General features: G+C 35.2%; 1 protein-coding gene across 8 annotated transcripts in view; it reads left to right on the plus strand.

Annotated features, from left to right (window-relative positions):
• EVI5 (ecotropic viral integration site 5) overlaps window positions 1-12,229 on the plus strand; it is a 197,921-nt gene that overhangs the window by 158,187 nt on the left and 27,505 nt on the right. For all 8 annotated transcript variants that reach the window (XM_078072757.1, XM_036103381.2, XM_036103382.2 and 5 more), the window contains one exon: window positions 9,582-9,677. In XM_078072757.1, coding sequence (XP_077928883.1) covers window positions 9,582-9,677 — 96 coding nt within the window. The remainder of the gene's footprint in view (window positions 1-9,581; window positions 9,678-12,229) is intronic.

Raw genomic sequence — 12,229 nt, forward strand, 5'->3', positions numbered from 1 at the left:
ACACTACTTTTTCTTCTGAACAGTTGTTCAAGGCAAGTTAACATCATATTCATCTCAGTTTTGTTGCAATATGACACATGAAAAACATGCTGCTTAGAGCTATAGAAAAAACGTTTCACATTTTTACTTAATTCTTCTAGCTCGATGCACCAGCACATTTAATTATTCAACTTCTTAAAGAGTATGTTGGAGTACAGTAGATGTAGGTGATGATATTTCTGATTAAAATGTCCACTTCCTACTGTGACTGTATACACATTGCACAAATAAATATTCACTTTTTCCCCGCTGACTATAGCATGTACTGATTTTCCAATCAACAGAATATGTGACACATCTTGGGCACATTCCATCTCTATCTCCTCCTTTCCTGGATTACAGCTCCCAGTGGTTGCAGGGATAAAACAGATGAATGTGTATACCTAAGGTCATTAAAAAACAGTCCAAGTAGGGGGCGCCTGGGTGGTGCAGTCGTTAAGCATCTGCCTTCGGCTCAGGTCATGATCCCGGGGTCCTGGGATCGAGCCATGCATCAGGCTCTCTGCTCAGCGGGAAGCGTGCTTCTCCCTCTACCACTCCCCCTGCTAGTGGTCCCTCTCTCGCTGTGTCTGTCTGTTAAGTAAATAAATAAAATCTTAAAAAAAATAAACAAAAAACAGTCCCAAGTAGTCAAACACTGCTCTTTTTTGCTAAATATTTTACTAAATATTCCTCTACACGCATTTATGGTTATATTAGAGAACATAGTTTTTTTACTGTATCAACCTGTTACCTAAAAAAAAACTTTAGAAAATTGGATCCCTTATTTATTGGCATATCCCCTCATAGAAGTTGATACTTGTAACTGCTGGTCCTCAAATCATTGGTTTTTCTTTATTCTTTTAAGAGTGATCTTAGTATTCAGTCATAGGGGTCATATATATGGGATTTTTTCTGATCCTAAACATTATTTAGTTCCTCATCATACATTACTAAGCTTTAAAATAATAATATCTTCTGTTTGAGAGCTAGGTTAACCAAGAAAGGGATTTGAGTTCAAAATGAACCACCCTCTGTAGACAGGGAACTGACCAGCTGAAACTAACATAGAAATAATACGAAGTGAAACTGATAGCAGAATTGAAAGAAATTAATTTAAGAAACCTTACCAGTTTTCCTTTGTTTTAAAATATATTCACTCTGGAATGTAGAGACTATTTGTAAATAAGTTTATGAGTCTCGGTCATTTACCAACATTTGCCATTGTGGTAGTTAAAAGAAATATTAACCCTTTTTTATGTGTAAAATAAGTAAATTCTATAATGAGTTTAGACTTGTAAAATATTATTTGAGATTCTTAAAAGGTAAAAGTATTTTATAACTGGCATATAAATAAAATTTTGAATTTGTGTTTAAAAAATAGTTCATTTTCAAAGGTGGTACAAACCCAGTGTCTTTCAAGTATAGGTCTACATACTGGCTATATCAGAACCACCACTTGTGTAGCTTTCAAAGTGTACAGATTTTCAAACCCCATTCACAGATAATTAGAATTCATTAGGTCAGAAATAGATTCTTTAATTTGTGTGTTTACAAAACTCCCAGCCATAGTCATCTTTGAGAAATACTGTTTTAAGCATTTCCTAGGTTATGTTGTTTATATTATTGTATTCATTTACTTAGCCATTTTTTTAAAAATTTTTTTAAAGATTTAATTTATTTGACAGAGAGAGACACAGCGAGAGAGGGAACACAAGCAGGGAGAGTGGGAGAGGAAGAAGCAGGCTTCCCGCTGAGCAGGGAGCCCGATGCGGGGCTTGATCCCAGGACCCTGGGATCATGACCTGAGCCGAAGGCAGACGCTTAATGACTGAGCCACCCAGGTGCCCCGCCATATTTTTTTTTTTAAAGATTTTATTTATTTATTTGAGAGAGAGAATGAGATAGAGAGAGAGCATGAGAGAGGGGAGGGTCAGAGGGAGAAGCAGACTCCCTGCTAAAGAGGGAGCCCGATGCGGGACCCGATCCCGGGACTCCAGGATCATGACCTGAGCCGAAGGCAGTCACTTAACCAACTGAGCCACCCAGGCGCCCCTACTTAGCCATATTTTTAAAAATATGTTAGATAGGATGTTTTTATTGCAGCTAACAGAAAACTACATTCTGGATTTTATTTATGGCTTAAATAATAAAGGGGATTTATTGGCTCAGGTACCTGAAAAGTCCAGAAGTAGGATATATTTCAGGAAAAGTTTAATTTGGGTTCCAGCTTGTTGCATTAGGCATGATTCTGAAGGCTCTGCTCTGCTTGTCATTTTTGAAAAAGATTTATTCATTTTTAAAAATAAAAGTCAAAAATCTAAAATAAATAAAGGTTTATTCATTTTTGAGAGAGAACGTGTGTGTGTGAGAGTAGGGGTAGGGGCAGAGAGAGAATCCTCAAGCAGACTCCCCGCTGAGCACAAAGCTAGATGCAGGGCTCGATCTCAGGACCCTGAGATCGTGACCTGAGTTGAAATCAGAGTCAGCCACTCAACTGACTGAGCCACCCAGGTGCCCTTCTCCTTCTCATTTTTTATCCTTAGGAGGTTTTTCTCATTGTGTTAAAATGGCTAACAAATGAGCCTTATACGTACTTATCATAATATCCAGAGTAAGAAGCTATAACCCGTAATTTCCAGTAAAAGTTTTGAGAGTCACACTATTTGAGCAAAACCCGAACCAGCTACAGTGCAGACAGATGTGATTATCCTGTTTGGCTTCAACCCTACCAATCAGGGCCTTACCTGTGGGGTTAAGGATGGAGATAATTCCTATCCTAGGACCACTACATAATGAAGGAGAGAAAATAGGTCTTGATGTAACCATAAAATCTACTCTAAAATACTATAGAGATGAACTGGAAGCCTAGTCTAAAATTATATTGTTTTAATGAAGTACTAATTTGATTTTAATATTTTTCAGTTTCTTAAGTTTCTAGTAAAATATGAAGAAAGTACTAATCTTAGAGCAACAGGTAGATTTTAGATGAAGAATCAGTAAGTAACCTGTGGGAGATAAATACCTCTTCATATATGTAAATGAACTACAGTATGGACTAAGTGCTTGCTTTCTAGTGGGGGGAGGGGCAGGTATGTACTGTTTTCTTATTGATGACTTTTTCCAGTATTTTACAATGAAAATTTTCAAGCATACGGAAGTTGAGTTGTATAGTGAACATCCACCACCTCCATTCTGGAATTAATTTTTTTTTTTTAAAGATTTTATTTATTTATTTGACAGAGACACAGCGAGAGAGGGAACACAAGCAGGGGGAGTGGGAGAGGGAGAAGCAGGCTTCCCACAGAGCGGGGAGCCCGATGCGGGGCTCGATCCCAGGACCCTGGGATCATGACCCAAGCCGAAGGCAGACGCCTAACGACTGAGCCACCCAGGCGCCCCTGGAATTAGTATTTTTATATATTTCTTTTATCCATTGCTTCATTAGTTACTTATCCATCCACCACTCAAGCTATCATTTTTTGATACATTTCAGAGTAAGTTAAAGTTGTTATACTCTATCCCTAATCACTTAAACATACATACATATCTTTAGGTTTTTGATGACCTTTTGACTAAGAGACTCATACATGGAACTCTATAGCTTAAGGCTTTAATATGAATTAGATTATTATAGACGTCATGATGGTAATTGCTAAAATAATTACTGAAAGATAGATCCAAGAATGAAAGTGAATTTAAGCCTTTTATAAATATTACTTTATGTTCTCTTAATGTAAAGTTTCTTTTATCGCAAGATGAAAAGTTGTACATTTAAGGTCTGTTCAGTGAAATTACAGAATTACCAAACTTGTTGATGTGTTGGAGCTCTTTAAGTTTGTCACTTACCTAATTAGTTTTGCTTAGGAAACCACTTAACTGGCAATCTGTTGTTGTTATCAGCTAGACCAAAAGAAAACATCCAAGAAAAATCCAGGTTCCTGGTAAATTTATTAGGATAGCTGACATTTTCCCACCTGCTTATCAGAAAGAACCATGTGGACTTGCTTGAAAATAGAAAGCTATAAAAATTTTTGCAAAAAAGAATTTTAAACATCAGAAGTGAAATTAAATTGCCCACTTTTTAGAATATAATAGTTAACTGGATAATTTTTTTGGCATTGTAAATGTGTATTTAGTTGCCTTTAAGAGGACCCTAAAGAGCTTCAAATCAGCATATTTAAATGAGAGCCCATTTGCAGAACATGAAAACCACAGACTTTTAGATAAAATGTTATTTATATATTTTAATTTATTAAATAGCATTTAGGACATCTCTCCGTTTACTCCAGTTTTTGAAGTACCAGATATATTCCCTTAAAGCGGACTGTTAGAATACCTAACTCAGAGCTTTCGGACTGGTGTGTCTATCACACTGGTATGCTTGCTACTAATGTGTGACAACTGTGCTGGGATGGGGTCACTGCTAGAGTGCAGAGCTGCTTATTTACCCTTCCTTTGCCCTCAGTTTAGTCAGTGTGCCTTACAAGTTGTTACTTGGGTATATATGTGTTTGTGTGTGTCTACAGAAATAATGGTTTAATGGGCATCAGAGAATTTTTTTTTTTTTTGGTAAACTTTTGACTTTCTGTATGTAACAGCTTTTCAGAAGAAACCTAACATTAAGCTTATATACAGTAACATTTAAATATAAAGGAACAATTATATGCAATTGTGTTTCATCAAATATATAAAGTTTTTCTCTTTGAAATTCTACCTTTTTTCTACAATGAATAGAAATTCAAGGAACACCTGGGTTTTTTTAGTCAGAAAGTCTTTAAGAGGGCTTCTTTGATTTTCACAAATATCTTTCAGGAATCTTTTTTTCCCCCCCCTAAATTAAAACATTCCATTTCTTTATTGTAAAATTTCTCAGTTGCTCTGTTTTTTATTAAATACTGCCTTTCCTCTAAAGAAATCTAGGTGTAAAAGTTTTGGCTAAACCTTACTAAGACCCACCTTTGGAAGAAACAGATCTTTGGAGTCACTTAGTCACTTTTTGTAAAACAGATTTAATGATTCTTATCATGCCAAACTTTTCTTTCATACAGGTTTCCCTATAGGAAAGAATTGGTATTAATTATGGTTATTGGTCATTTGACAGCCTTTCAAACCTAAAGTATTTTGCATTCTTGAACTTCTATCTCACATTAGAACTTACCTTGGACTTTGTAATTTTATTCACCCTGAGAATTTTATTTTGTCCTGCATGATATTCTTGCTATGGGATATCCAAAATCCTCAAGAACTTCGCCTTCACTGGGGACCAGATTTAAAGGTAACTTTTCTAAATCTGATTCCAAACCACAAATATCTGGCCTTTCCATCTCGTCCACAAGGATTTCCTCCTAGTAGTTGATTGCACTTTCCATTTAATCAAATATTTCAAGGCAATTAATATGGCATGATGCTAAAATTAGACTCAAAAGCCATCAAAGAGGACAGCTGAACACATAACCCAAAGGAGTGATTCTCATCAAATTTGTCCCCTTTGGAAATATATCTACCTACTCAGTTGTGGCTGCCATTCCTCATGTCACATATGGGAGTTGGAAAATACATTCTATAAAAATAATGGCTTCCTTTATGTCAGTGAATATTCTCTCTCCTTTTTTTTCTCTTTTCCACCTTCTTCCTTTTCTTCCTTCTTGACTCACTCACTACTTATTCCCTTCTGCTTGACATAATCTTTTCCTACTTTGAGAATATACAGGACTGAGATGGAATAAGTCTAGAACCAAGGGAAATCATGGAATAAGGTAGTCATAAAACAGACTGAATTTGGGTGATGGGTTTATTAGTCTTTATTATATTATTCTTTTTTTCTTTTTCTGAGTTTCTGAAATATTTAAAATGGGGAGTGATTAAAAATCAGGTGTAGGCATAATTACATGTAAATAGTATTAGACAACTATAAATTGATAATATGAGTCATTAGTTTAGGGCCATAAATGAAAGTATGCTGTAGCATTTTATCTTCAATTCTTTTTATATTGTGATTCCCATTTAAATAATGGGGCTAAAATAAATATTCAAGTAAGACATGAGATTTTAAACAAATCCAAGAAAGCTAATTTGTTTGGTCCTTTGCATAAATCCCCATGTATTCTTGCCTGTTTCAGTGTTTCTCATGTTTAGAATGCTAGAGAGAAAAATGTATCAACTGTTTATGTAATTCTTAGGCAATTGTTGGTTCACTCAATTAGAAATAATAATAATATCTATTACACAGGGTTGCTGTGATGATTACATGTAAAGGGCGCAGAACAGTTCCTAGCATATTGTTAGCCCCAGTCTCTCTCTACCAGTGTTGCACAAGAGAAATTAAGTCTTACAGAAAATAGTTTGAGTAACTATTTTCTCAATTCTTCTGAGGACGATACATAGTACCAATTTAGATGCATAGGAGAGAAGTTAATTCATTGCGTACAATGATGCTTTGGTGTTAGGGCTTAATTACTTGGGGGAATCTCAATTGAGAAAGTCTGGTAAGTTCTCAAGACATGTTAGCTATTACTACTTTGGTTGCAAGTAACAGAAACCCATATTTAAACTGGTTTAAATAATAAAGGGACTTTATTCGTTCACATAAATGAAAAAACAGATAGCTAAGGCTTCAGAGATGATTAGGACTCTGAGTCAGTGTCTCTGCTGTTTTGGTTCTACCTTTCTCTGGCCAAATTAATATTTCTCCTTTTTTACTTCTTTAAATTGAGTATAACTGATATATAATGTCACATTAGTTTTAGTTGTACAACTTAGTGATTTGACAAGTTTATACATTATGTTCACCACAAATGTAGCTACCGTCTGTCCTGTTACATTGCTATTACAGTATCATTGGCTATATTCCTTACGCTCTGTTTTTTATTCCTGTGATTTATTCATGCCATAACGGGAAGCCTGTATCTCCCTCTCCACTTCACACATTTTGCCCAAACCCACATCCCTTTCCCCTCTAGCAACCATCAGTTTGTTCTCTGTATTTACATGTCTGAATCTGCTTTTTGTGTGTTTATTCATTTTTTCCTTTTCTTTTTTTTAAGATTCCACTTACAAGTGAAATCACATGGTAGTTGTCTTTCTTCAATCTGACTTATTTCATTTAGCATAATACCTTCTAGGTCCATCCATCCATGTTGTCTCAAATGACATGATCTTATCCTTTTTTATGGATATATAATTATCTATTGTGTATATACCACATCCTCCTTATCTCTTCGTCTGTTGATGGACACTTAGGTTGCTTCCTTCCTGGCTTTTACAAATAATGCTGCAATAAACATAGGGGTGCATATGTCTTTTTGAATTAATGTTTTTGTTTCCTCTGGGTTAATACCCGGTAGTGGAAATACTAATTTTTTGAAGAACCTCCATACTATTTTCCACAGTGGCTGCACCAATTTACATTCCGCCAACAGGTCATGAGGATTCCTTGTACTTCACATCCTCGTCAACACTTGTTACTTCTTGTCTTTTTGATTCTAGCCCTCATTCTGACAAGTGTGAGGTGATATCTCACATGGTTTTGATTTGCATTTTCCTGATGATGAGTGATGTTGAGCATCTCTTCACATGTCTGTTGGCCATTTATATGTCTTCTTTACAAAAATGTCTACTCAAGTCCTCTCCCCATTTTTTAATTAGATTAATTTGGTTTTTTGGATATTAATTCCTTATTGGATATGTCATTTGCAAATATCTTCTCCCATTCAGAGGTTGCCTTTTTGTTTTTGTTGCTTTTTTGTTTTGTTGATGATTTCCTTTGCTGTGCAGAAAGTTCTTTATTTTGGTGTAGTTCCAGCAGCTTATTTTTGCTTTTGTTTCCCTTTCCTTAGGAGACAACATGTAGAAAAAATTTTCCTACAACCAATGTCAGAGAAATTACTCTCTGTGCTCTCTTCTATGATGTTTATGGTTTCAGGTGCCCCATTTAGGTCTTTAATTCATTTTGAGGGTTTTTTTAATGTATGGTGTAAGAAAAGTGGTTCAGTTTCATTCCTTTGCTTGTAGCTATACAGTTTTCCCAGCACCATTTATTGAAGAGACTGTTTTTTCCCCATTGTATATCCTTGCTTCCTTTGTCATAGATTAATTGACTGTATAATCATGGGTTTATTTCTGGGGTTCCATTGATCTATGTGTCTTTTTTTTTTTTTTTTTGCCAGTAACATACTGTTTTGATCACTGCAGTTTTGCAGTGTATCTTGAAATCTGGTATTGTGATACCTCCTGCTTTGTTCTTTCTCAGGATTGCTTTGGCTCAAACCAATATTTCTAACTAAATTTTCAGAAAAAAAATTTTTTTCTTAAATATAGGCTTGTAGCTAAAAATCATAAGGTGTCTGTTGAATATGTTTAAGAAGCCTAGAACCTTTGGAATATAGTTGTTAAATTAGACAGTTTTGGTTTTTTTTTAAGATTTTATTTATTTATTTGACAGAGAGAGAGAGCACAAGCTGGGGAAGCAGTGGGCAGAGGGAGAGGGAGAAGCAGGCTTCCCGCTGAGCAGGGAGCCCGATGTGGGACTCGATCCCAGGACCCTGGGATCATGACCTGAGCCGAAGGCAGACGCTTAATTGACTGAGCTGCCCAGGCACCACCCCCCCTTTATTTTTTACATAGGTTTTATTTTTAAGCGATCTCCACACCCAGCGTGCATCTCGAACTCACAACCCCAAGATCAAGAGCCACATGCTCCACTGACTGAGCCCGCCACGTGCCCCTAAATTAGAACTTCTTTGCACTTAGGTGATATGTGATATTCATGTGTTCAAATATATAAGAAATGTTTTAAAGCCTGTAGGAACTATAGTTGTTCTTTTATCTCTACACAATTATTAGTTAAACTGCTTCAGCAGGCCATATTCTAGAAAAGACTTTTAAGGCAGGTTGCCACAAAGAGAAGAACAGAAAAACAAAAAGAGTGGGCTTGTAAGACTAATGCGATAGGATTTGAAGAACAGAGGAAGGGTGTATGAGAATGCAATCCAGGTGGGAAGGACAGTTAATGCAGAAGAGCAGTTCTGTTGGAATGGTACCCTGACTTTATAGGGGAGCCACCCATTCTGTTACTGGAGCAGTTCTAGTTCATTCTTCCTGCCAAGGATGTTAGGAGAAGGTATGTAGAAGGAAAGTAGAGCGTGTACTTGGCTGCAATTAGAAGGCCAAACCAGACGATGTCCAGGGTCCCTTCTTACTGGGGATGGAAAGATAGCAATAGAGATCTCCATGTTGGAAAGTGCTCTACAGTACAACCCATTACTCTCAAGGTAATTTTACAGGACCTACAGCACATTTGAAAACTTACTTTTTAAAAACCTACCTCAAAAGGTACATTTTATAAGTTGTATGTGTTGTAAACAACTTCCACTAAGCATTATTTAGAAATATTCAGTATAGTTTACTATAAATTACTTTCCAGAGATAGTTTGAGAACAGATTAGTTCAGAATTTAGCCAGTTAAAGGATATGCCCTTATGCTGTTCTATATCTTCAAATATTTGAGTACGTGCTGTGAAAGTTGTCTCTTGTTTTTGGTTTGTTTTATTGTCACAAAACAGAAGGAAGAAGGAAAGCTTCAAGGACAGCTTAACAAGTCTGATTCTAACCAGTATATTAGGGAACTGAAAGATCAGATAGCAGAGCTGAATCATGAGGTAAGTGATGAATTTTGATCTTCACATATTTCTTTCTTCCTTCCTCTGTATTGTAACAACACTGTATTACTGGTTTATTACCGGCTATGACTGACTCTTTCATGATAAATATTTTCTATGAATCCCTGTTTATGATTAAATAATAATACTTTAGAAAATTGTCTTTTTAGTAAGAATTGTTCTGTTCCAATATTGAGAATTAATTTTCCTCAAACCTTTTTATCATGATCTAAAATGCTCAATTCATATTTGCATGGCAAATTTTTTTTTTATTGTGATCTAAAAATCTCTGATAGTTTGTCCAGGTGTCATAAGTTACTTCAATTAAACTAAAGTTTTCTTTATACCTTTAAAATAGATTTGTGTTGTTTACCGTTGTGGATAGAGGGAAGTATTTTTACTCTTGTCTTCTTATTCCCTTCATGGTGGTGTTACTGAGATTGCAAAAAAGGATACTTGCCTAATATCAGTTAACAGATTTCTTAGTATCTAAACACTTTTTAAACTGGCAGTACCTTGAATCTGTGAGATTCGATTCATGAAACTTTCAAATAGTATTATTAAGTACTCTACTAAGTAATTTAAATTGATGTGTTTGATTAGAGAGATACTTTTTTGTTAATGTAGCTCTAGGTCAATTTCCTTGTCCTTTATTATTTTCTAATGATAAGTACTTATCTAAACATGAATATAAAAGCATGTTTCTTATCTTGAATTATTTGTACATAAGGTTTATTCACAGTGATAAGATTTGGGTGGGTAACATAACCTCATTTGTTAAGAAAGAAACTCATTTTGACCACTAAATTAATTTAAACCTCAAAGGAAAAAGTTTGGACATTACTCTTTCCTGGTATTACACCCTTCAGTTAAAGTCTGAGTGTTTTGGGTAATACCTCCTGGAGGTAGTCAATCTAAGTAAATTCTGAATGGAGAAACAAAACATTAACAAAAATGATAAATCTTAAATGTGGTTTAATTTAACTTATCCTGAAATTTTGGGGGTCATTCCTGTGATTTTCAACCATGATAGCATTTAAGGGATTCAAGATTGTGTATAATCTTTACCTATTTGTGTACAGTTTTTATAATCTCTTCTGATCTAATAGCCATGTGTGAAAGAACAAGTTACAAATAAGATGTTCTGGAAATTCTTATTGTTTTGAGAACCCTAGGAATTATTCCTTGTGTTCAAAAGCTTTTCTCAAAAGGAAATTTTGACTAAAATAAAGCCATCTCCCCTTTATAATTTTGACTTAGAGTGATTAGAAAGCTTTAATGTTGCTGAATTAAGAAAATTGTATAGGGATTGACTTTATTTCCAAGACTCGTCTAAAAATCAGCCAACATTAATTTTGCCTGTCATGTATCTTAACTAAAAATAATGATAATCTCCTCATCAGGACTGGCAGAAAACAGTTCGTGAGAGGTCTCACTTTAATGTCACTTTTTTATGTGTGGCCTGTGAAAGTAATCGTTTGTCTTGCACAAACATGGAAAGAAAATTGAGTAAAATTTTCTACCATTAAAATAAAGAGCTATATTGTGTAAATTACAAACTAGAACAGTTTGTGATGAGATAATAATTGTGTTATTCAAAGTACGCAGGTCCTGGGCTTAAGCAGGCCCCAGTGAGAAAATGTGTAGAGAAGCGGGTGAGTACAGTGCAGCTGGGGACCACACAAGAGTGCAGAGGTGAGAGTGAGCCAGCATGGGTGTGGGATTTAGAGGCCAGACTCGATTAAGAATTAATGTGATTAAGTTGTGGGAGGTAAGGGCAGATTGAATAGAACCAGCTTATGGTGAATCTTCAAAGCTAGAAGAGATTAAATTTACTAGATAAAATGAAACCATTATAGGTCTTCAGTTAAAGGTTCCTTTTCATTATGTTTTCGGAGCAGATTTTAATACATTCACCTGTTTCAAAGTTTTACAACTAAAGAAAGGTTAAGTGAAAACAAGTGAAATTTTAAACCAAGATAATAGTTACAAGTGCACTGACTATACACATTACTATTGGTTGGACCAGCTTCTTAAGAGGGTTACATAAGGTATCACTTTATTACTCTAGTGATTTTCATTCTTGTGCTATAGCACTTCACAATGAGGAAAAAAGCCTGTAACCAAAGTCAGTCTAATCTCTCCAAATTAATTTTTGCCTTGTGTGTTAGAGTTTGCCAGAATCTTTAGCTTTCACCATAAAATTAACTTTCAAATATTAATGTTATATGTGAACATGTGGCTGTTAGTAGTCACTCTATTAGCTGATTTTTATACTTCTCAAAATGCTGAGGGAAATATTGAGAGAAACTTTGCAGATCTATAAAATAACAATAGTAGTTACTATTTATTGAGTACCCTCTATTGGTCAAGCATTGTGTCAGATACTTCATATTTATTATTACTAACCCTCATAATAATCCCACATGATGGTAGTATTCTCAGTTGAATAAATATGAAAACAGACTCACAATAATTAAGTAACTTGCCGGGGTTATACAAGTAGTAAATGGTTGAGTCAGGATTGAATCAAATTTGGCCTATCCTTTTCT

Source organism: Halichoerus grypus, chromosome 5 (assembly GCF_964656455.1).
Source record: "Halichoerus grypus chromosome 5, mHalGry1.hap1.1, whole genome shotgun sequence".
Classification (NCBI taxonomy): domain Eukaryota; kingdom Metazoa; phylum Chordata; class Mammalia; order Carnivora; family Phocidae; genus Halichoerus; species Halichoerus grypus.